Source organism: Triturus cristatus, chromosome 7 (genome assembly GCF_964204655.1).
Source record: "Triturus cristatus chromosome 7, aTriCri1.1, whole genome shotgun sequence".
Taxonomy (NCBI): Eukaryota; Metazoa; Chordata; class Amphibia; order Caudata; family Salamandridae; genus Triturus; species Triturus cristatus.
Window position 1 is genome coordinate 1385182413 of NC_140590.1, and position 26561 is coordinate 1385208973.

Genomic DNA, 26561 nt, shown 5'->3' on the forward strand with positions numbered 1-26561 from the left:
GCACGCTGCTCAGAGGATTAATACCATCCATGTAAAAGATCCATGTCACCTCATACATGCTGCTGTTTCCTATGCTCTGTCTCAGCCCGAGAACCGGGACATGTATGATTTTGTTATAAAGGCTGGAGCAGTATACAAGTATGCGCGAAACTTACAACGCATTAATTCTCAAGGAAAAGTAGACGGGAGAATGAGATATCCAAGGGCGGTTGTTGTGATCCAATGGTTCAGCTGGTATGAGGGAACAGTAAGACTTTTGGAAATATGGCACTACTTCCTAGCTTTTGTAAACAATGAAGAAGCCACTGGATCCAAAATTGATCACCTACGTAAACTACTCGGCCCCAACAGTGCAAACCACCAATCTTTCTATGCGAAGATGCATTTCATTGTTAAAACTCACACTGGTATCAACATTCAGAAGAAGCTCGAGTCAGAAGAAACACATGCCCACCAAATATATTCAAAAACAACAATTGATGGACAGAATGCAGAACAATGTCATACATTCACCCCAGTACAGAGATCTGGGCCTAAATCCATTGTTTTTTTGCTCACCATGCCATTCCAGTTTGAACCCAGCCATATGCAAATCAGTCTTGACCCTGTGCCCCATGGGAACAGTCCAGCCCGAACTGCCAAGCCAGGTCCTCCCTGGACTGGAAACAAGCATCCTAGGACCGGTTTCGGGCTTTCAGCCCTCGTCAGCCAGGCTAGCTCAATTCCAGTGGCATGGAGAGCACAGGACTCGCGTCTGAGCATACCCTTCCCACTCGGGGTGAGAAATTCAAAAACATTCAAATAAACTCCGGTCCAGGGAAGACATGGCTTGGCAGTTCGGGCTGGACTGTTCCCATGGGGCACAGGGTCAAGACTGATTTGCATATGGCCATGTCTAAAGTGGGGTGGTGTAGTGAGCAAAAGAACGATGGATTTAACCCAGATCTCTTGACTGGGGGAGAATGTCTGCATTCCGTCCATCATTTGTTTGTTGTAACGCTTTTCGCCCTAAGTGGGATGGGTATTCCCAGACGTGGGACCCGTGCTCACTACGCCACTGGAGTCAAGCTATCCTGGCTGATGACGGCTGATAGCCAGAAACCGGTCCTAGGATGCTTGATTCCGGTCCAGGGAAGACATGGCTTGGCAGTTCGGGCTGGACTGTTCCCATGAGGCACAGGGTCAAGACTGATTTGCATATGGCCATGTCTAAACTGGGGTGGTGTAGTGGGCAAAAGAACGATGGATTTAACCCAGATCTCTTGACTGGGGGAGAATGTCTGCATTGTCAGCATTCCGTCCATCATTTGTTTGTTGTAGCACCAAATATATTCAGCCATAGATATTGACATGGCTTTGGCATTGGAGCAAGACTATACGCAAGACTCAATGATCACAAGTCTTATCACCCAAAAAAGCAAATGCCCTGATAAAAGAGATGATTACTTTTAAAGATGCACTGAAAAACAAGTGGGATGCTGTACTAGCTCATAACATAACTGGGCAAATGAGTTAAAGCTCTTTTTGGAAACAGGTTACAATCCTGGACTCATTCAAGAAAGTTCAGTTTAGTCCGGATTTCAAAGGATTACAAAGATTTATTCATGTTGGTTGGAGCTTCCGATGATGTAATGAATATTGTAGAAGAAGAATTCAAGAAATATTTAATGCACCCTATCCCACAAAAAGACATCAGTGCAATGACATACTGGCGTTCTCAGAAGCAAGAATGGCCAACACTGTGTAATCTTTCTTTGAATCTTTTGGCCATTCCGGTATCATCAGCAAATATTGAACGGGTTTTCAGTGGTCTTCACTTCATTAACAAACCAGAAAGAGCCTCAATGTCCTCAAAGTCTCTTGAAATGCACATGTGCTTGTACTACAATGATGAATGTATTGTGTTGACCAATAACAACCGGGCGCAGGTGTGCCTTGTCAATTTAAATAAATGTGGAAAAATACTAGCTGTAGCGTCGCCTTTTGCTTGTGGCAAAAATAAATATGGATAAATATAGAAAAATGCCCAAAAAATAAATATGGATAAATACAGACGGAAATGGCAAAAAAAAAGAAACGACAAAAAAAAAAAAAAAAAAAAAAAAAAAACCATAAGCCCTAATCATGATTGACTGTGGACACTGGAATCCATTTTAAACTTCCCCTGGGAGATGGTGTACAAAACGAAGGCAGTCGACAACCTGCAAGACAAGCAATGTATATTACCAAGCTCCTTCAATGCATTTCTGAAACCTTTCTGAAAGGCTAAACTCCACAGTGGCAGAGTAGAAGACTGCAAGTACAGCTATTCTTTGCCCCAGTTCTGCCACTTCTATCCACCCATCCCACCCAAAAAGTGGTAGCCACCCACTGCCCCCCACCCCAATGCTGTATGAAGGATATACACTACTTTCTTATGAGACAATGTTTGAACTTTCGCTGAGCCAGAGACTTCAAACCACACCCCTTATTCCTGCAGAACACTCGGACAAAGAATGTGGCTTGCCTGTCAAGAAGGAAAAAAACAAAGAGTAGATGCACCTGAAACCACTCCCAGAAGTGGGTCTTAAAACTCAAACTGTCCGGGAAGTAGTATGAATAAATATGATATTCCAGGACTCTCACTGACTAACGCCCAGACTAAGCCCTGCATGGAGTTGGAGAAACGTCTGAACCACTGCTAGTGCTCGACAACCACTTACCCAGCCACGCAAGGGGGCATCCCCAAGGAATTCCTACTGAGCGCACGGAGAATCTCCTGCACTTCTTGCAGAGAGAAGCACTGGAGGCGTTTCTGCAGAAGGAGATGCTCATAGTGCCTAGCCCAGCTACCTGGAAGAGGAACAGACCTGGCTTTTTCCATAAGTAGCTCGTAGCACTCCAGCTAACCGTTAGTAGCTGTCCAGTTGCCATCCAGCCTACTAAATTATAAGTTTTTGCTTGTTTTAAATAATGTGTACACCAAATTTTTAAAGTGTAAACTTGAGACAGACAAGCATTGGCATAGCCAATAGGTCTCGCCTTTGGGACCTGCTGCATAACTAAATACTTATAAGGTCCCAAAGGCGAGACCTATTGGTTATGCCAATGCTTGTTGTATACCATTTATCGGGTAAACGCGTTGCCCGATAGCTCATCGGGTCAGAATTCTGCTTGTCAATGATTTGACAATGGTGCTCGGTGATGTGTATATTGGAGGTCGTGCCGCTAGGTGGCAGTCATGCCAATGAATTGGAATTGGTCTGAGCAGGATACAGAAAAGCCACCTTCCTATTCCTGTGTCCCTGTTCTGCAAATACCTGTAATAACTTATGTGATGTGGGAGTCTGTAGGATTAAATGCGGATGAGGAAGACCACAGGGAAGTCTTATGTTAAAGGGAAATAAGTTAGTTACAACAATATGACAATATATAAATGTCCAAAAGGTAATGGGACATTCACTCTGGGCTACTGTCAGGTGGACCAAATAAGCACGCTCCCTGGACGTGTGGTAAAGTAAAATGTAGCTCCTGCTGCGCATCATTTAGCACGCGCAGATCTTCCGTATCGGTGCTAGTACGTATTTTACTAACTTTAAAGGAACAGAGACTTCTGAAATACACGTATAATGGCCTTTAGGGACTCACTGACTTGTGTGCAACCACAATAACTGCAATATTTGGAACCATGGACATATGATGAACAACACTTCAACATGCCTACAAACCATCCACATGTAAACAAAGCTACCACGTGCACACAATCAACGCAACATGCACGCAAACTACCCACATTCACAACAAAACCCGGTACACTTTACAAACCGCTCACATACCCACTTAACAAGCACACCCCATCTTCACAAACAATACTCGCACATCAGCCCATCTTCACAACTAGACAAGCACGCGAGTGGTGCGTGCGAGCGACCCGTTTTCAATTATCACGCCCGTGTCTGGGCACGATAATTGAAAACAGATGCGGCCTGTGTGGGTATCCGCAAGCAATAGGCCGTGGGCAGAGCAAAGGCAGGACATGCACCCCACCTTTTCCCAATTGCGTGCTGACTGTCTTAGAAAGACTCACGCAAAGCCCAATAGCCTGGGAGAAAAACATCACCACGCACGAGCGTGTGGTGAGCTTTCTAAAGCCCATTACTAAAAGTCGAGCAAGCCGCGCATGTGCGCTGCTCTAGGCTCGATCTAAAAATGTGTGTATATTCCAAACCCATCATTTTCAAACTAGATTTAAAGTGGATAACTGAATGAAATCATGAAGCATTGGGAGTCTTATTACTAATAATATTACCATGGTACTATTAGCTGTTATGCAAAACTCTTATAGAGCCATTCCAATTTGACAAAGCCTTTTTAGGTCTCGCCTGAGCCAGCGCGCATGCGCTGCCCTGCGCGGCTTATTGTAAGGACTTCAATCTCACACATCTTTTCCTCATGTTTTTTTTTCCTGCCACGCATTTGATTGGCCATTTGTATAAGGCTTCCACAAAAGAAAGAAAGCAAATGGCCAAAGGCTCGGGTATGTCCCGCCCTATCTTTAAATGTCCCCTCCCATAGCCTATGTGTCTCGGGAGCGAGCAGTGGCGCCATCGGTTTCCAATTATCGCACCCACGCTGGTTTACATTTGCCTGTCTCGCGGTCACGTTAATTGGAAACAGATGGCGTTCACTTTTGCATAATGCACAATGTAAGCAGGAAAAGCTTTCAGACTTAAAAGGGGGGGGGGGGGCCGAGAGGAAATAAAGAGGGGAGTGCACCCTCCCGTGTTTGAACACTGCTTTACCAAAAAGTACTCCCCACTACCGACTCACTAATGAGTGGTTGGATCTATTTGAACAATCCTGGAATTCTGATAGTGTGGAGATCCCTATGTGAAGCCACTACAGGAACATCACTACTAGGTGGGAAAGGAGGCAAATCCTTTTATTTTATATTCCCTCACACACCCTAGTGGTGTCATGCTTCATCATCGGGACACCCGACGCCTAAAAGTCAGGGTGGGCTCAACCGTCTTTCAGGGAGCTCTTAGGAAGATGTTTTTCGCCAGGGGGATAAAGATTAAAAGCCCACCAACAGATCCCAGTTTCCTTTATTCTTGGGTCTGCCGGGGGTAATGATAAAATATAAAGAAAGGGTCAGTAGGGATATTATGGTCCTAAGACCCTATAGCCAACATGTTTGTCCATGTAAGCCCCATAAAGGGTGCTGGACTTTCTTCCAGGCGAAATTGTGTGCCCCCTGGTATGAGTAGTACAGAGAATTTCCCTATTCTATTTATTATAAGGGCAGATAGCTGCTCCTTATCACTTTTCTAAGACAAATTAGTCTCATGTAATCACTCCATCCCGTTTTGGGAGGGGTTTCAACTCCTAGTGGAAACTCAACGCTCTGCGGGATAGCCCTGTAGTCAAACAGCCATCAAGGGTCCTGCCCCTCGTCTGACAACAAAGGGGGTCTGTGTCTCATCCGGCTGACATCAGGCCAGTCCCCTTTCCTAAACTGTACCTAGTACAAGGAAAGGAGTGACTAATGAGTTTCACTTACTCTGGTGTTCCTAAAAGCACATTCATGAATCCTTTATAGTGTGTGGTCTCTGCTCTAGCGTCCGTAACCAAGATACGGCATAGGGGTCTTTGTCTGAGGCTTACAGTGCAGTGGCCCTGCAAGGAGAGCGAGAAAGATGGGCATTAGTGACTAACATCTTTACATTGTTTTGTTTTCTTCTTTTTTTTGCCATTTGTGACTTTGCTACCAAGTGAAAGGCTCCTTGACAGCACTCTCCTCACTTGAAACCCCTCCTTCAGAATCTTTTTGTGCTAGAAGTTTAAGTGCCCAGGACTGCATAAGAAATGGCGGAAACGTGTGTTACATAATTGCTTTTTAGAGGAACCGCGCAATGAGCAGCTGACACTTATATGGTCCCAAAGGCGAGACCTATTGGCTATGCTAATGCTTGTTTAAATTACTTTGTAATCCTGCAGAGGTGAACACGGCTAGCAATCTTGCATAGGGTGCCCAAAAATGTAATCTTGCCTGATATGCACAACACTAACATTAGTAGATCGGGTTAATTTTTGATTGAACATAAGTAGCCATTATTAATGAAAACGTTGTAGACCCCTAGACCAGAGTAAGGGCCAAAGAAGGTCAACATTCGACATCTGAACTGCGAGGGTAAGGGGGAGATTGTTGCTGCAAACAAGTGTGGTGTGCCTGGCATGTCCCTGCTGCCATCTACTGGGTCTAGAGGTAGTAGCAACCCTCCTTCTTGCCCTGGGAGAGCTTACTGAGGTGGTCAGTTCAGACAAACTGCATATGCCTAAAAGCTGGGAGCTCTGCTGCTGGGGTAATCCGCTTGTATAGCTGCCAACCTGCTGAAAAGACTAAGACTGCAACCTGCAGTTCGTGCTCTAAGCCCACTTTTAGGCCTCTGCAAGCACATGGACCCTAGACAGCAAGTTCCAGGGACTATTGTGGCGGGAGACGGTGGACCACACCTCAATGAGCAGCTGATCCTCAGTCCAGTGACCCTGGGGTGGGCGCACCTCAAAGGGTTATTTTGGTTGGGTCGGTGATCCTTGCAGAGATCTCAACGGGTATTGGCCCAACTGACCTTTCAGACCCCAGAAATCTGAAAGCAGGAAGTATCGGGCCTGCCTCTGATTCAGTACAAGTGTCTCCAACTGAGACTTCCGCAGAGATTAAATGAAAAGAGGAATTAATAAGGCACAAACTCACACCCCAGAACGGAGCACCTTGGCACTAAAGACCTGTAGAATAAGTGATTGGTCTGCTTTGTAATAGACTTCACCCCAATTTAAGGTAAAAGGAGAGCTTAAGAGATCAAGATAAATGGTCCCATTGAAGGCTTTAGCAGTTTGAGACTTGAGTTACCTGTACATTAACCATAGCAGTTAACCTGTTCCTGATACAGTAGCAGATTCATTTGTGTAATGTGGGTCAGGTAGAATAAAGTAGTTTTCATACAGATTATGAATCATTGGCTCCGCAATCTGTTTAGGAAAAGATACTCCCAACCCCTGTGCCACCACCCAGAGTAGGCCTTACAATGCACCTCACTACGCTAATAGTAGAGTGCAAATGGGCTGTACTTGGTGCTCAGTTTTGAATTACATAGGAGGCCAGTCCCAGGACATCTGACGTCAAGTGGCCTATTTCTCACAATTGGAGTCCAGCAATTTCAGAATGCCCCGTGGCTCACAAACCGGTTCCAATAGGACCTGTAGTGAAACTACAGGACTACCGATTCAAACGGTCATAAGTATCTGATGAGTATCAGCAGAAAAACATACTATTTGCCATGTTGCATTTCAAAAGCTAGTGTGGAAATCAAAGAAGTCCCTATCGTTGGTGGAAGACAAAGCTGTGTTAGCAAAAAGGGCCCAAGGCTGGATGGCATTGAGCACATATAGAATCCACCCCCCCCCCTTTAAATAATGTGAATGAGGCTACTCAAGAACTATTGAAGAACAATTCCAGAAATATCATCTGGGGCTGCAACAGTGCTCTCTGCGCCTTCCACATTGGCACAGACTTTGGAAAGACGGCCAGCTGTTTATGCGGCAAGACCACAGAAAATTTGCTACATCTGATGTGCACCTGCAAAGAGCTTATGACGGAGCGGACAGCTGCTAAAATCTCCCTTTATTCAGAGAGGGATTCGCCATCGGAGAAAAGCTGTCCTGACCAGTTTCACTACTGAGAGCCCGTAACCGAACTGGCGACTTATGATTCCTTATCCTGGTGGCCAAGAAGATGCCAGGTAATAACGGCGAAATTTTAAATACGTTACTTTGGAGTTGGACGTCTACTTTGTGGACTCTAGCACTGGCTGGAGCCGAGATTCTAAGTGCAGGGCAAGTTTCATGTACACTGTTGGTGGGGAGAAACCCGAAGGGTCGACTGCCGATATCAAATTCGAACTTAAAATGGCAATGCACGTATGGCATTTTTACACATTTCAGAATAACGGCCATTTTAAACTCTTTGGCCGATCACTACTGCTCCCGTGTGTGTGTGTGTGGGGAGGGGGATCATCAAGGAGGGTCACGCGAACGGAAATAGGGACATGGTTCCGTATGACTTTTTCCGATCACCCTTTTGAGACTGAGCAAGGAATGCCACCCACCCAGGAGACTCAATCGCACAGTGGTGAAGTCAGCACGATGTAGGAGGCCCTTACCCACCAAACCGTTCCACATTAGTGCAGAGCTGAATTGACATTCATACTGAAGCTAAGAGACCACACTAATTAAGTTTCATAGGCAAAGTCCCTTTAGACTGGAGTTGCAACATATTACCCCTTTTAGCTGCCCACGATTCGCTAAACAATGCCTTTAAAAAAACAGGGCTGGGGACCCCCCCCCCCCCGAACCCAACAAGCACAAAAGTACATACTATTCACAACAGAGAAACGGCGGATTAGGATGAGTTTTGGTTGACCAAGCACCAATGTTCCAGAAACAAGTTCATAAATACTGTGGTAATAAAAAGATTTAGCTTTCCAAAGGGAGTCTCTAAATTTATTTGGCATAAAAGCTGCACAAATAGAAGCATACCGTCAGAAACTAGGTCCAAGATATCACATGTCAGAAAAACTTTAATAGTGGCCATCGAAAATAATTTAGAAGAGAGAAATACGCAAGAAAGACTGCTATCTGAAATAAGCAACCTGGAAGCGACAGAGGATGGTGCACTAAAAGACGCATCATCGAGAAATTTGGTGATGTGTGGAATGCTTTCGGCAACCTAGCTAAAATGTTACAAACTAGATCACACAATTTCAACCTTAAAGCAAACCGTTCCAGGCTAGGCACCGGAAATTTAGTCAACATCAAAAATATAGAATAAGTACAATGTGAAAGGCATAGACTAGATAGGTCAGGGAATGTAATTGGTGAAATATCAAGCACAAAAATGGCGTTATCATTCCATAGGTCTTGCCCAACCAAGACTATCAAAGTAACCAAGAACAAAACCAAAATATCCATGGACATCAACATTTTCAGATGAGGGACAGTAAAACAGCTTCAAAATAGGCCAAATTATGAATTCATACCTTTTCCTTCTTTTTTTCTTTGTCTTTCTCTCGGTGTTTGTCTTTGTGTTTGGAGCTACCATCCTTGTTTTTGTGTTTTTCCGAGCTGCCATCTTTATTTTTGTGTTTTTCCACTATGTCATCCTTCTCCTTCAGTTTTTCTCCAGTGGCATCCTTGTGTTTGTCCACAAGACCATCCTTGGGTTTCTCCAATATGCTATCCTTAGGTTTCTCTGTACTATCTTTATCGTGGTGTTTCTCTGCACTGCTGTCCTTTTGTTTTTCATCACCCCCTTCCTTGTCCTTGCGTTTCTCAGAACTCCCCTCTTTATCTTTCCGTTTCTCACCACTACCATCTTTATGTTTTATGGCACTGCCATCTTTGTCCTTATGTTTCAGAACACTGGCATCTTTGTCCTTATGTTTCTCAGCACTGGCATCCTTGTCTCTGTGTTTCTCAGCACTAACATCCTTGTCTCTGTGTTTCTCAGCACTAACATCCTTGTGTTTCTCCATACTGTTAACCTTGTGCTTTTCCAAAACACAGTCCTGTTTCTCAATGATGAAAACCTTGTCTTTAGGATGCTTCTCAGAGATGCTAATCTTAATTTTTTCCACACCACCATCTTTATCTCGGTGTTTTTCCAAGATGCCATCCTTGTGTTTGTCTATGCTGGCATCCTTCTCTTTATGTTTTTCCTTTTCTTTATCTTTGTGTTTCTTCTCTGAGGAATGTTTGTGCTCGCTGTGGATAAGACAGAATAAGTAGACACATTAAACTGGAGATATTATTTCAAGTTCACAGCAGATAGCACTAGGCTTTTCATCAAACAGAAAAACTTGCACAGCTCTCGGAAGGGTACCATCCTTAAACGGTACTGAAGAACATTCTCCACCAATCAAATATCAAAAGTCACTAAACCACCAGAAGCGAAAATGACCAACAGACAGCAACAAATCTAGACTAATGCTACTGCATTGCAAAGGATCCTGAACGCTACTGAAGACACCATGGAATGAGACCATCTTGTGAATAATGCAAATATCAGAGGGTAAGTGGTCCACTCAACTATGGATCATGTATACAAAAAGTACAGGTTCCAGTTGCAGAGGACAGACATGCCTGCTCTGGCCCCAAATATGGGATCCTAATTCTACCATTTGCATGATGAAATGCAGAGAATCTCTCATCTTCAATTGAAAACCAGGAGTGGGCTTACTGGTTCAAAAGGCATGTTATAAAACTCAAGGGGCTTGAGCAAAAGTTAGGTTTTCCCTTTTGTAGTATTAAGAGACAGCAATTTACAGTTTGACTAAACTCAAAACAAACCAATTGGTGCACTGCCTACGCATTTAGCTTAGTTTCTTGAAAACTTTAAGAGCCAGGCAGCAGAACATTATGAATTAAAAGGTTTTAGTTAAGTGCTGTAGAGAGAGAAAGCATAACTTAAAGAACAGACCTCGAGTAGATTTTGAAGTTTCATTTTTTCCCCCCCAAAATGGATTTGTACAGCCAATATTTAAAAGGGACCGGTTAGTCAGTTCCATTCTTGCAACACCTCAGCACCTAGATCCAAGATTGGCCATAATTTTCTCTAAAGAAGGCATGGAGAATTGCCCTGCCATCTGCGCCCAAACATCAGAAAAGCAAATACTGGGCCTGCGTGAACTGCTACACCGGACCGTGTTGTGATGCAGGAGTTCTGATGAAGTCACAGCAAGGAGGAGAACAGCGTCAACATTGAGATCCAGCACAAAGTCAATTACGCATTCTCTCTTTATTTATGCCAACATTTTCAAGATTCAACTTGTAACTTTACATATACTGTCCAAGACACTAAAGGAATAGCTTTAAGGTATTGTTTACAGATTCTACTTTTACAGCATAGCCAGCTCCACAAGATTAGCACCAATTGCAACCAAAAAAAAAAAAAAAGGGGCCAGGGGGCTAGACAACTACATATTCCTCAAAAAGGCAAACTGGCTTCATGCACACGAGTGACTTGGCAGCATTACTCCATGTACGTAGGATCCCTGTTTGCAGACAGACAGGACAGTTAGGTGTACCAGGTCTTGTCTTGTCAGATAGTCACTACTACATTTTCTCCACACATGCTCAGCAACAGTATTGACACAGACAGGGTATGAGACACGCAGAAAGCTACAGCAAAAAAAAAGAAAGAAATCCACCGGCTGCAATGTTTGGCAGGATCGATGATGAGTAATGTTACTAAAAGTGCTTACCTGATGGAACCAAGTTCCAATGTGAATGCAGCTGTATAGAAATTGCTAACTGGGGCCAAATCGAGGTGTTTACTATGCCCTTCTGGCGCCTGCTATATCCCTTGAAATATTTTGGTTCCTAGTTATTAATTACATAGCTGTGAACAAGATAAATAAAATATTTGTTGCCGAGTACTTGGCCTACGAAACACGGTCATCTTTAAAATATACAAGGGCGCGTGCTGTTTGCATTTGGTAATGTTAAAAAAAGAAATCAATAATAAAAAAATAAAAACCCACACACCCACCCTATTTTTACGGGTCTGCTGGCTGGGAATCTCAATACATTAACAACCTAACCTCTACAGCCTTCATGATTCACAGATCTGCTGTTCCTAGTTTTCGCCATTAGGTGGCGATACAAAAGAAACCAATTCTATCCCTCGCGTTACCCTCACAAAAGAAACTCTCCTTTCGGCTTTGTTTCCGAACCGTTTACAGGACGCCCAAGTACAGATTTCTTACCATGGGTTTATCTCCAGGTTGACATTTTCTCTGCCTTGGAAGTGTGGTTCGTTCAGACAGTCCTCACAAATGAGGACTAAAACCGGATCGCCAGCCGTTCCGTAGGCCTTCGATTCATTGTGGCCCACAACTTGAACGTTGCTCAGCATTTGGAACGCACCAGCTTACACGGTAACCACAGTCTGAAAACCCGCAACTCTTCGTGTACGCCGACTCGGACACATGCCTTACAAAAAAGACCAATGTGTTTGAGCAAAGTTCCGTATCACTGAGACAACACAGGCCCGCTCTCTGACCCCGTTCACATGGCGACCATTATGACGCGGGTTTTCATTATGAGGCAGTTCACCAAGCACGGAACGGAGCCTGAACAGCTGACTTCATAGCGCCACCGAGTAGGGTGCGAGAAAAGTTATTAAGAAAATCAACCAACATCGGTAAGAACATATTTCTATGGCTAACTGACGCCTTGGAGTTTGTGGGAACCACGGCTCAGCATTACGGTTTTCATGTAAGAGGTTGTATGAGGGCGGCCAGCTACCGGCAATTTTACATTTTAAAGTGCACGCGAGGGTTATTACTTAAACTGAGTAGGATTTGAGATTTTTAAACCAGAGTTCTCATACCCATGTCTAAATTCTTCACTTCTATGTAATGGTCACTTCCACTACAAGCCCACTTTTACCATGCAGTGTCTTAGTTTAACTATCGTTGGTACAGTCACTTTCCCTTCTAAAACTCGTGGTGGCTTATAAAAATATTCAACTCGCCTCAGATCTCCGCAACCCACCCAGTTTGATAGACCAGAAGAAAATTGAGTTAAAGCCTTAGGAATGTAAGCAGGGTTGTTCCCACGGCACTGTATTTCCAATTCCTTTTCTTTGGGCATTCCCAGATGGGACAGCGTTCCCCCCCCCTATTCCCCTGAACCTAAGAAACCATCCACTGGTGGAAGCGCTACAGGAGTGGCCAATATGGTCTTAGGGGCAGGTAGTCCCCAGGAGCAAATGACAGAACATGGCAGGCTCTTCTTTAATTGGGAGATAAAGACTCAGATGGTAGGCTTGTGATCCTGGAGGGTGCGAGTCATTACTTCCATCAGGTCACAGGGAACGAAATCTCAGTCATTGTTCGGAGGGATACTGGTGCCATCCACACCATGGAGACCATGGAGTATCATCAAAAAGTCCAGCCTAGCAGCATGATACAGCACATTATCAAAGTATTTGATAACACCAAGATGATAAAGTGGTGTTCCCAATTGCAGACAATGTAAGTTGAATACAAATTTATTTACAGAAGGCAAAAAGGTCTAGTTTTTTTTTGTGTGCGTTTTTTTTTGAACTGTATCTTTCCTCCCCCTCCATGTTTGCAAACATCAGGTGAGCCAGCAAAAAACAGCTAGCAGGCTTTTTTATTCAGTGAATCTGCAATTTAATTGAAAACAGAAGTTACTTCCCGCCCCTTGCTCTGTGACAGTGCATTACACCATTTAATCCCAACTTGCCCCGATGAAGGGTGGTGAGAGGGGGAAGAGGAGCAGGTAGGGGCGAGAATACGGATTCTAATGTTTTGCCCTGTTGATATCAGTAAAAAGACATAAAATAAAAAAATCTGGGGCAAGGTATATGCTCTCACCTCCATGGCCAGGCCTAAAAAATAAAAAAAATTGTGCGGGTCACAGACGGACAGGGAAGCTCACATCTGGCTGTTTAAATCTTTTGAAGCACACATCCATGTCGGAGCAGTGTTCAGCGGGTTATTGATCAGTTTAAGGAGTGAAAACGTTTAGGTTGCCGGCTTCCTTCATATAGTACAGCAGGAGCACCGTTATTTTTGCAATATATGCCTACTATTTAGTTATTGCTCCAAAGTTGTATTAACATATCCAAAGCTTTCACAAGTGTATGCCTTTTTGTGTGGACTAAACATGAACATACAACATTTTTTGATCTCCAATGTAGAATTTAAAAAAAAAAATGTTTTTTTTTTTGCTGTACTACGGATAGGACTGCCATAATAACCCTAATCTACCTTCCAGTGGAACATAGTAGGAAACAAACCACACGGGGACAGGACCTAGTGCTTTGGTCCCCGTGGACCTAGAATCTAGGCACTAAAGCCAGACGAAAAAGGAGAAACACGCCAATAACGTCGCTGTGCATGATCACAACACTCACCTGTTACTGTGCTTGGATTTTTCTCGGTCCTTCTCCTTGTCTTTCTTGTGCTCCTTGTGCCGGTGTTCTTTGTCCTTGTGTTTGTCTTTGTGTTTGTGAGAATCTGCAATCAAAGACCACAAGGATTAAAAATAAAGCCAGTGGTCATGGCTTGATGCTCAAGCCAACTTTTTATACATTTGTGCTCCATTCCAGCGAATAAGGAGAGTTTGCGCTTATTTGAGTTCTAGGGAGGGTGGCCTTCCCCTGCTTGACATTGAAAATAAGCCACCCATCACTGGTTTTCAACACATGTCCTCTGGACAGCTTCAGTGCCACAAAGTCCATTTCACCGATTCTTTGCAGGCAGCGATGGTCTACTCAACAACATACAATGCAGATAGCATTTTTGGGCGCGTGTGTGAGGGGAGCAGCTTTCAGGCTTATTTTTAATTAATTCTGCACTGGGAACAGGGATATATATGCTTTATCCCATTTACAGTATGTGACATAAGCAACCTTTGAATACAACGCATACACAAAAAGGGGTGGGGCAACATAGCAGTGAAGTAAACCCTAGCAGAAAGACATAGTAGGTGGAATTAACAAAGAACTAAGGTTTATAAAGAGCACACTACCTAGAAGAGTGTCTAGGCATGGGTCCTGTTCAACAAACAGAGTAGGCTTCAGTTTTGTCTGATGCGAACTACAGAAGTTACTAGTCTTCTGTCAATCAGTAGGAACTGTAGAGTAATGGTGTCTAAACTGAGAAAGGAAAACCTCTGTAGGTAGATGAAATTTGGTGCTGTAAGACCTGCTGTTTCCTCTACGGTTTGACTGGGAACAAAAGGTCGAAGCTTGGCGATTAGGTATGGGGTTCAATATAGTCGGAGTTTTTAGGTAAAACATCAGATTCTGAAAATAAGCTGCCTGTAGCAACCAAAGGAAGATCTATCAATAGTAGAAATGTCACAGCATTTACTCAAATGGAAAACAAATCTCATGACTGCATTCTGAGCTATCAGAAATCGATTAATTAATATACAAGGCGTTCATGTAATCAGTTTGAGTTAAATAAGGCATCAAAAACAGCCGGATCTTTAATGAACAGAAAAGGGAGAATGATCATTTTTTAAGGGGAGGATTAGAGAATTAAGCTTCGTCACGTGCAACCAACAAACGGCAGGAGACAACAGATCACCACAACCTGGAATCAACTGCCATATGCAGATGACACCCTATGCAGGGAAACAGTTATAACTCTCAAACCAATCTATCAGGTGATTGGTTAAACATGTGCAATCACCACAAAGTCACACAAGCTAAATGGAGATCCTAGTGTCAATAGATCCCCACTACACTAAGCCTTAGATAAGGTGACACTGATGTGTACCAAACAGTATTTTATCACAATGTAATTCTAATTCACAGAAGGAAAAATAAAGCGGAGGTAGCAGCACACCTCAGCGATAGGCTATATAGGGTTTAAATAGGATTTTTCCGAGAAATTTGATATGCATAGGATCCTGAAACCCAGTGGGATCTTGCCAACCAAGCTCTGGCTTCTACAGTACTTCTATTCTCAGTTCACTTGCACATTCCTTTTGCAATACGAGTAGTGCAAGAATGAAAGTCATCCAATCAAAAAGGTGGTAAAAGAGGCTAAACTCCAGTGGAGGGAAAACGAGATTGACAATAAGTCACTGAAAAAGGAAACCAATGCTAAGCTATGGGCTGGGTCAAAGTCCACTAGTTTTTTTTCCGGTACTGCTTCAGTAGCCTTTCGTATACCAGACAGTCAAAAAGACATTTCTAAATAGCACTTGAATGATTGACAAGGGTTAACCCAAAGCCTCATAAGTAGGTATGTGTGTTTGTTATTGTTTAAAACAAAATATAATCTAACACGATAACTACACCTGGTTCTAGACCCAGCCTAAAAATAGAATTTACAAATATTTGCAATTAAAAAGAAGTGGGGTTGGCGGGGGCAAGTAGGTTGGATAAGTTCAACATATTTGTGGCAGAAGTCAACAAGAGCCAATTTGTGCGTTTTCTGGAAATAATTCAAAACAGATAATATCTAGAGTCAATGAAAGGGCTGTTTGAATAAAGGTGGAGAAGTTGTGAGCAGACATTAGTTAAGGCAGTTATTGGCTGGCATGGTGTTTTTTTCTTTAATTCAACTTTCATGGTAATGTGCATATTCCCATCTGTGTTGCAGTCGTGGGCTTAAAAAAAAGAATGGGACAATGGGCCTAGTGCAACAGGACGGTTCACACTTGCCAAGGTCAGACTTAAGAACTGAATGCCCATTGGCAAAGTTATAAAGAGCTGGTAAAGAAAACGTTGCCCACCCCTGGCTATATTCAACATAAATTATAGCAACGCCCTCACGTAGAAGGCCTAACGGCAGTCACATCCAATGGGGAGCACATTGTGATCAACTGGTATCTGGCTCATGAATGCCAAGTTTACCAGGTCCATGCATGGTGTGCTGCTCCAGTTTAGGTTTTTTCTATTGAATTCTGAGACTTGTACTCTCGTATTAGAATGGGTTAAATAAGACTACAAGTTCCAAAATTCAAATAAAAACCTGGACTGGAGCAGCACATCATGAATGGACCTGGGAAACTTGCCAGCTGTGCTGGCTTGGCCTTCAGAATGTAATGGCAGCTTTGATTACTGTCTGCTAAGTTGGGCCAGGCCCCTAGGCAGCACAATCTAAAGAGCCCGTGATGCAGGTCAACATATCTAGTGGAAATTGAACCTTAAAGAGCCATGGCTTTGATGGAAGTAAGGCTTGCCTGTAGAGAGGTCACGTCAAACATTCCAGACTCAAACACAATCAAAATTGAACAGCCTGTTCCTTGTTCATACAACCTGAAGCAAAGAGTGAATGTTCTTTCCTCCCTTGCCAAAAGCCTTTTCTTAATACACAAATGTTCCGGTATGAAGCAGCAGTTGCATCAGAGGGTTTAAACATTGTATAGACTGTCAGCCTAGCCAAAACAAGGCCCTTAGCGCCACTGAGCGCCTAGGACGACGCAAATTAACACCTCTGCTTTGAGTATGCTACTTTCACTTTAGATAGTAGCACTAAGGATATTGGAGACCACGGAAAAGGCCAATTCTACCAACAGTAACTAAGCCTATTGGGCAGAACGATGAACACTGGTTTCACTCACAAGGCACGTTAGGACAAGGGAGGAGAAAACTAAATATCTGAAAATGGATAGCTAAGCGTAAAAAAGAAATAAGCCCATCATTAACTAGGTGGAAGAAACATGGAATAACTTTAAAAAATAGCTGCTCATGAAAGTCACTTGCACTTAGCATACAAGAGGAACTGCCAGCATGTTAAACTAGCATTACAATGCCAACAGATATAGTTTATAACTGAAAGTGCCACTTCAGTTAGAGGAGTTTAGGCACTCCAAGTTATAATGCAGAAATTAGTCCACCCGTGACTAATTTCCATGGGCCCTCTTACCCATTACAGTGTAATGAGGGCTTTTGCACAGGACAAAAAAAAGTGCAATCCAAGCACTCTTTCAGCAGAAGCACACAAGATCTGCCCAATCAAAATCAATTGAATCAACATTTGGGTGGAGCAAATCGCTTCCTAAAGCTCCTTTTCTGAGGAAACATAAGACAGCTATGCGGTCACGCCGGACCTAAAACAAAGAAGACCAAGGATAATGAAGATATTATTAAACTGAAAATAAAGGACGACCATGTGAAGCCCATGCATATTAGGAAGTAGGATGCGCACACACATGAGAAAAGAATGATAAAATAAAAAAAGCTCCATAAGTAAACTACAAATATTTGTGATGAGTATCTCAGACATACCCCCACAACCAAAGCACTGCTAAACAAATTACACATTTTAAGTATGCAAGTGACGAAGAGTAGAGCTCTAAATTTGCAAGATAAATTAAATTGGTCTTGGACAAAAGGGAGTGGGCCAACCCTGGAGAAGGGAGTGGAAAACAATAAATGCTATTTTAGCTTGACCATCATTTGTAAATCCACATCTCCATGAAACAGCATGTCAATTTAATGACGCAAGTTAAAGAGTCAAACCATGTCTGGCCCTTCAACTGCCATCTTAATCAAGCACTAATCCCAAATATAGGCAACAATTAGCAAATCATCATTAAGAGAACATGCCTTTAAACAAGAGCATAACAAGCCATCAGCACAATAAAGGTAGGGCAGAAACTAACCCTGGGCGTAGTTCGCGAAGTAGCACTTCGCGAAGCTACGCAAAGTGCACTTCGCGAGCTACGTGTAGCACTTCGCGAACTGCGTAGTACCTTGTTCGCACTGTGCCAGATGTCGGTTTCAATGATTGCACAGTGCGGACAAGCAACCGGCACTGCAATCATTGAAAATGGCATCTTGCACAGTGCGAGCTGTAGTTTTCTGCTGCTCAAGTAGATTTTTACTCGAGCGGCAGCTTTCTCAACGCGAACTGGTAGATTCTCATCGCGAGCATACGCGACCACGCGCAATGAGAAACCCGACCTCCTCGCGTTGGGAATCTCGCCGGGAGGTTTATTTTCCATGCTCGCGATCGCCAACTTGATGTTGCTGATCGCGAACAAGGAAAAAGTTGCGCCGGGATGTCATTTTGCTTGCTCGCGGTCGCCAACTTGACGTTGAGAACCGCGAGCAAGCAAAAAATGACCGCAGCACTACGCTACGCGTGTTCGCACTGTGCTACGTGCAATTCGCGTAGTGCGAAGTAGCGCAAACTACGCAAGCGTAGCGTAGTGCTTTGCCCAGGCTTAGCAGAAACTAGAACTCCTTACTCTCAAAAGAGGTAACCACCGAGACCATATATCCACATCATCAGTAACACTTTAGGGGAAAAAGGCCATCATTGCCCAGCCCAAAACAGCAAAGACGTGCTACATAGCTATCCCATGGTTAGTCTATGCCTGGTGCTGCCAATGTACTGATGCAAAAGATTTTAAAGCCAAATTCAAAGGTTTTGTCAGTATTTGAAGAAGGATTGCACTACACAAGTCCTGTTCACTGTTTTAGGCTAGCTTGTATCTCCCGCAGGATTTAAAGAACATTTTTTGTGAGTAGCGCACTTACAATTCCCTGATTGATTTAGCATTACTTTCAAAACCTGAGTGAGCTACCTCAGCAACAACCTCTCGCAACACTGCACAGAAGAAACCCACAACAAAGGATCAATCTTGGATGCGATTATCGCCAAACGAGACTTAGTGATGGCAAGTCACACCCTGCCCATGGACTGGTCAGACCACAACTTAATCCTCTTCCACCTCACCCAGCCAGTTACCCTACAAACACCCGTCCGCGAACAGCCCAAATGGACCAGAAACCTCACCCAGGTCAACATGACTGACCTGAAGGAAACAGTCAATGCATAACTCAGTATCCCCACAGATGGTCTAACCATGACAGAACTCACGGACCATTACAACACATCCGTCATCCATTCTAGATCAAATAGCCCCCCTGAAACTAAAAAAACATCCATCCAGATCCTGGTTCAATACAGACATCAAAAATGAAAGGAGACAACTCAGAGCCACAGAAAGACTCTGGAGAAAGAACCCCTCCACGAGCCTACTTTAACAACTCAAAGCAGCTAGAAGAAGATACAAAATACACATCCATAGCGTAAAATCCAACTTCTGCTCCGCCCAGGACAATGCTAAAAACAGGCCCAATGAACTTTTCAAAATCATCAAGCAACAAACGTCCAAGCCCCCCGTATCCTCTATCCAGGCCTCCAAGGAACTGTGCGAAGACTTCGCCACCTACTTTGAAGAAAAAATCTCCAAGATTGAGCTCTCACTAGACACAGACACCAACTCTGCATGCGTAGGCCTGCCCCCAGTCGCACTGGAAAACAGTGGCCGGCTACACACTAATGCGTGGAAATCCTTCAATCCCATCTCAGAAGCCGAGATTATCAAGCTAATCTCCACCACCAAACCCGCTTCTCACGCCCTCGACCCTATACCCTCCCAACTGACCAAAGAAATCAAACTCCATAGCCAACTCTACATAGCCCCGTTCTGGTGCACAATCATCAACATCATACCAGACTGCCTTAAAGTCGGGCAAGTAACGCCATCAATTAAGAAACCAGGCCTTGACTGCACGGACCTAAACAACTTCAGACCCGTCTCCAATCTCCCCCCCTCCTATCCAAAATCCTCGAAAAATGCGTACTCGCTCACTAACTCCGCACATGGACAATATCAGCCTTCTTGATCCTCACCAATCAGGTTTCAGAAAAGATTACAGCACTGAAACGGCGATCCTCAACATCACAGATGACATCCATAAGTCACTTGATACCGATCACTGCTGCCCACTCATTCTCCTAGACCGGTCGGCTGCCTTCGACACAGTAAAACACATCTCCTCATCAAGGCCCTACAGGAAAGGGTTGGCGCACATGAGATGGTCCTCCGTTGGTTCACAGCCTTCCTACAAAACCGATCGCAAAGGATAAATATCAAAGACTTAACATCCGACCTTCGCCCAGTCAGCAGGGAAGTACTCCAAAGTTCAGTGCTCTCTCCGACACTGTTCAACATATACATACAACCCATCACCACTATACTCAAACGCGAAGATCTCCTTCCACCTATACGCTGACGACACCCAGATCTATCTAGAAACCTCCTCCCCAGACGACATTTCCAGACTAAATAACACTAAAAGAAATTCACCAATGGCTGTCCCAAAACCACCTCAAACTCAATCAAGACAAAACGTAGATCCACCTAATCTCCAACAAGGAAGAGAACCAACAAATTGCAGAATGGCTCAGGGATATGGATGCACTAAGCAGCACTCCCACCATGGCTAACTCAGTAAAATCTCTGGGAATCACCCTGGACCCAAAACTGGAAATGACCCACCAGATTAAAAACTCCGCAGAGACTGCCTTCCTTAACCTGAAACTTCTCCACAAAATTTAACCATTCATCCCGACCAAAGACCTCAAACAAGCCACACAAGCACTGGTGCTATCCAGACTCGACTAAGGTAACGCAACCCTAACCGGCACCGCTAAAGCCCACCTAGCTCCCCTCAAAACAACCCTCAACGCGGCAGCCAGAATCGTCACTGGAATCAGGAAATATGATCACATCTCACCAACCCTAAGAGAACTAAAATGGCTCCCTGTGGAACAGCGGGCCAACTTCAAAACTGCCTGCCTCACGCACAAAGCCCTACACACAGGAAAACCGGACTGTCTGCCAAAATAAAGAGGGCTGGCCAAACAAGTAACCTCAGGAGCTCCAACTCCCTCCTTCTAATCCCCATGAAAGCACGCAAACAAAAAACCGTGGCCAGATAATTCGCCGGAAACGCGCCCAAAATCTGGAACTCCATCCCAGCAAATATCAGGACGGCCCCGTACTTCACAAAATTAAAAAAACTCCTAAAAGCCCTCCTCCTCAACCAGTCCCTCCCAAACGGATAGCGGCCACCTCCACGCCAACCCTGATCCAGTTGCTCTCCGACTCTGCATCGTACTGATCCACTAAAGTCCGCCACCTGACAAGTAGGTCCAGAAGGTGAGGCTGCTGCACAACTCTCGCACCACCTCAAGAATGTATTCAATGAAGCTACCGCATGACCCATCTACTACCTCATGAATCCACAGCACTTTTTGACTCCCGAACTCTATGTTTAAGACTCCTCTACTATGCAATTCTTAAGTCTCGCTGTTGTAAAGCGCTCCGATACCCTCGGGTCAGGTCAGCGCTATATAAAAACGCCTAAAATAAATAAAATTAAGTTTCTTTAAAAAAAAGGAAGTCATTGGAGATACAATGCAGAGGTGGAGACGTTCTTCTGTTAAAGATTAATGACTTTACCCATAATCAACTTTCTACAGACAGTGAGAATTACTGATCCAATGTAATTGCCAACAGCTGCGGCCTACAAAAGCAATACAAGACAGTTCACCTAAATAAGATTTACAAACCATTGCCTAATGCGAGCATTAAAGCTGCAGAACCTTAATCTCTGCTTGTTATGCAGTAAGCCAGCTTACATGCAATATCAACGACCGAGAACTTGTGCTCCGGCACAGTGGGGCTCAAGGCTCAAGCACGTAGAGCCATAAATCTGTTCGGCAATAAAGAAAAGGTTACTAAAAAACACACGAAGAGACAAGGAACTACAGACTTAAGTTAACACCCTACCATAGTTAAAGAAAAATATATTGAGGGGGTTATTTCCAAAAGCTAAAAAGGATCTTCAAAACTGATCTGTACCCCCTACCCAATCTCTTTCTTTGGGACATTAGGAACGGCAATGAACTCACTTTCTCTTCACGTTTTGGGTCAATCTAGCGCAAAGATTAAATCTGCAAGAAATTGAAATATAAATTCAGAGTTCACAAGCAACAATCTTCGAAATACAAGACGGCTCAGGAAATTAGCTATAGGGTACGCTGTAAAGAAGATTGAGACTGCTTCTCTTGCTCATGTCAAAACTAAACCAGAGCCTCACTACTCCATTGAGGTCCAAGTGACATGAAGACCCACTGGAGTCAGACGTTCTTCCAACGCTACCCATGTGAAGCTGCCCATCTACTTAGTTGATGGTTGAATACTCCAGTGACAAATGAGTCGTCACAAGCCAAAGCTATTTTTCTGATTACTCCACAAACCCTATTCAGGTTCTACAGCCCTCAAATCCATCATGGTTGGGTCTCAATGACACCATGGGAAAAGTCACGAGACAAGTCAATCAGGAGTCTGCCCGAAAGTCTGCCTAGGAAAATCAACATGCCTGTGGCCCACTTTGCTTCTGGGAAGTTAAGAGAATACCACAATGACAGAAGATTTAGATTTTACTCAAGCCTACTATAGCAAGCATTATGGAAATCACAACAGCAACATTGGCAAATATTAGACTTCTATAACTGTATGTACCCTCATCTGTATTTATGGCACCTCCACTGACTAGCTGAGATGAGCGCAACCTTTGCAGAATCGATACAAGTTCTTAGGCAGGTCACTGAACATTTCTGCAGTGTCCCCTCATATCAACCCTGACATGCCTGGCTATACACAATTTCACTAAAGAAAAGACAGACCGGACCTTTTCACTTCCAAAGCAAATAACAAACAGTGCACGATGTAGTGTGCAAGTGTTTGTTAACAATTAAATGCAAAACGCAGTCTGTGCACACGATTGGTGAATGGATACAACAGCTGAATGAAAGCAGTGGTAATAAATGCAAAACGCAGTCTGTGCACACGATTGGTGAATGGATACAACAGCTGAATGAAAGCAGTGGTAAACTGCTACATGAACTTTTGCTATTCAAGCATTTCCAAAATGTTGGTCCTTATAACCATCACAATATAAGAATTCATAAAATGTCAAGTTAGGGATTGTAAACCACTGTTCGGTATACGACCTCGAGCCGTGGATCAAGAGTCATACAGGTTTTTACTCAACGCTGAGAAAATTAAAACAGTCGAGCACAGACAGATTATACAGGAGAACAGTCAAGTGACCTTGGAAACAGCCTGAACATGTGCACCTTAGGCTACAGTTTAAGTGAAGTCCCACCAGTGTTGTAGAGGGCTTAACGACAGTCAAGGCATTTAAAGAGAGAAAAGAAACACTGCCGTTAGGAGGGTTTTATGAAAATGCATCTTTTTTTTTTTAAAAGGCTGTGCTCATCAGTTAATTTATAGGCAAGTACTTTGAAGGATAAAAAGGTAGAAGTCAAAACACCCTGGCTCTTGAATGACAACCTTAGAAAATGGTTTCAGAAGTCCTAATGACTTCTGAAGCGCATTGTATACAGACACTAGAATGTAGGTATGTTACAGCACTACTCAACAAACATTTAGCAATGCCAAGAGGTCTGTTCATTTAGACATTTCCCCCCCTGTTTTTACAAACATTTCCAATAGACATTAGAAGAGGAACCGTAATAAAATGTAAAAATTAACGACATCAAACCTGGTATGAAGGTTTCCAAAAAAGCAAGTAAATTTGAAACAGTGTTAAAATAAATAATTTAAATAAAAGCAGAAACAAAGGCAAAGCTTTCCTACCGATGCTGACCAACTTATGGAAGGGGATATGCAAACTACAAAATTCTTTCACTCACATTTAACATTCAATGGCTTAAGTGGGAGGACTCATTACCCATGCTTTAGGCCATGTTGAGAGGAATTAAGATGTGAATGACACTTCAGACCAATAGATGAAGAGCCTCACTGAAAACCACTTGTATACTTTTGTTGTTGTTTTATTAAATCAAGAGGCCGGCTACAAATTTGTCTCTAGGTCAGCCCTAAGAGGACACTAGTGAGTGAAAAGCCACATCTCCAGTTGTTTACAACGGATTTCATAAACTTCTGATCGAGTAAACAGAGGACTGCTATTCGTGTTTTACTGCAAGAAACGAGAAACCTTGACCTTCTATCCCTATTTTCTTGTTGGTCCTTGTTCGTAGATGGTTGGCACGGGGGCAAGATCTAGCAGCAGGAGGATTTGAATAAAAAGGGGACAGTATTAGTGAGTGTCCGATGGGCGATACAAATCGCATTAAATGATGGCTTGGCCACTGGGAGACCATGAAAAACAAGGCAACCAGGATGAAAATACACAGCCACATCTTACACAACCTGAAGCGGATGTGTAAGAAGGAAGTCCTAAATACACTGAACTATGGTTTTATGACAGAAAGTTATATGAATAACTTTAGAGAATGCGAAGATAAAGTAGTTTCTAGATCATTGAAAATTGGAAATATTGCTCAAGAGCGGGAAAAATTGAAGTTGAAAACAGATTACAAGCTGAATCGGCATGAACAAGAGTGGGCCATTGACCACTGGGCCAGCCAAATCGTACAATACTCAGACTGGAACTGCCAAAAATTAGGACCTTCGTTCCATCTTCATTTTGTCCAAGGCGGTGTGCCTTCATCCAGTTGACAGATAATACAGATAGTGGTTAGAGTAGTTCCTAAAAAGCCTTTAAGGAGAGGTGTATGCAGCATATGGACAGTACGGGGCATTCAAAAGAGTAGATTATGGCTGTCATTGGTGGTATATAAAGACTGAATCGCGTGGGGCTCATGGATCGGGATGGAGGGGGACAGACACCATGAGATATCATGCAGAAAAGTCTCACCGCACTGGATCTCAGTTCTCTTGTAGATCAATCTTATCTGGACTCTCATCAAGCAGGGTTTAGACCTGAACATTCAACGGAGCCTGTCATCTTGCCTCACTAATTTTTGTGCAGAGCAAAGAAAATTGACATGAGGGTCCCACAGGGCTATTCCCTCTCACCCCTACTTTTTAACTTGTACATTTTACCTCTGATCGTGGCTTTGAGTAAAAGAGAGGTTATCGTTTTTAATTATGCCGACGATCTTCAGTTGGTGTTTAACATTGAGTCATCTGCTGCGAGTTTCCAATCTACAATGAACTTCATCAGTGATTGGATGAATATAAATCAGCTCAAATTAAACCCGGATATAACCGAGCTGATCCTTACTGGTGGGCCGGCCAACCCTTGGAATTCCAACTTCTGGCCTCCGTTACTGGGGAGTCCCCCACTCCCAGCTAGTTCTGTAAAAGTCTGGGAATTGTGATCAGTAATGATCTAACAATGAAGGCTCAGATCTGCTCAGTGGTCTCCGGATGTTTTTTTGATTTGCGACGAATTCGAAAAATCTGTAGATTCTTGTCCACAGAGGCCCAGCCCCCAAGTCGTCCTTGCCCTGGTAATCTTGCGTATTGACTACGCAAATTCTCTGTACGCTGGTATACCTGCGTACCAATTTAATCGGCTGCAATTGGTTCAGAATCAAGCGGCTAGGCTAATCTTTGGTCAGCCGAAACACCAACATGTGAGACCACTGCTGAAAAGCCTTCATTGGCTTCCTGTGTCCCAACGCTGTATATTTAAGCTAGGCTGCACCATCTATAAAGCTCTCTCAGGACGTGGTCCTGCCTTCATCGCCTCAAAGTTACAGCGGTACATTCCTTCGCGTGACCTACGCTCTTCTAACAAGAACCTGTTGTCCCTCAATCTCTTCAAACTTAAGGAACATGGGGGCCTTGGATTTAAGACCTTGGCTCCTCAATTCTGGAACCTTCTCTCTCCCGAACTGCGTATGACAAGCTCTTACACCCAATTCAGGAAATCACTTAAAACTTGCTATTCTCCCAGGCATATAACTGAACTCACTATTTTGCGACTGCAATTGTCCTCTCTTTAGCGCCAAGCAACCGCCTAGTGTATGTGCGCTAAACAAATCATTTTTAACATAACATAGATTAGGAGGAAAGGGACCATTCCCAATCTATCAGGGAAAGATTAATTCAGGCCAAGGCTGAGCCTTGGATGGTAGTAGCAGTCGAGAGTGATCGAAGGCCCTTAAGATAGTCAATATCTAAAAACCTCACGAAGTTCAAATAGTAACCGGGCTCAGCTCCCTCCTTCCCTGATCCAAATCGGGTGACAATTATCTGTAATTGCTAAAACTACTTCTGTTCCTTGCTGGAATCGAAAACTTCCCTGCACAAGATTTAAGTAGGAGCTG

At 43.6% G+C, this 26561-nt stretch overlaps 1 protein-coding gene across 1 annotated transcript in view; it reads right to left on the reverse strand.

Annotated features, from left to right (window-relative positions):
* TOP1 (DNA topoisomerase I) overlaps positions 1-26561 on the reverse strand; it is a 210528-nt gene that overhangs the window by 154893 nt on the left and 29074 nt on the right. The window contains exons 3-4 of the mRNA XM_085619113.1: positions 13985-14087; positions 9078-9801 (exon numbers count right to left, since the gene is read on the reverse strand). Of these exons, the coding sequence (XP_085475239.1) occupies positions 9078-9801; positions 13985-14087 (827 nt within the window). The remainder of the gene's footprint in view (positions 1-9077; positions 9802-13984; positions 14088-26561) is intronic.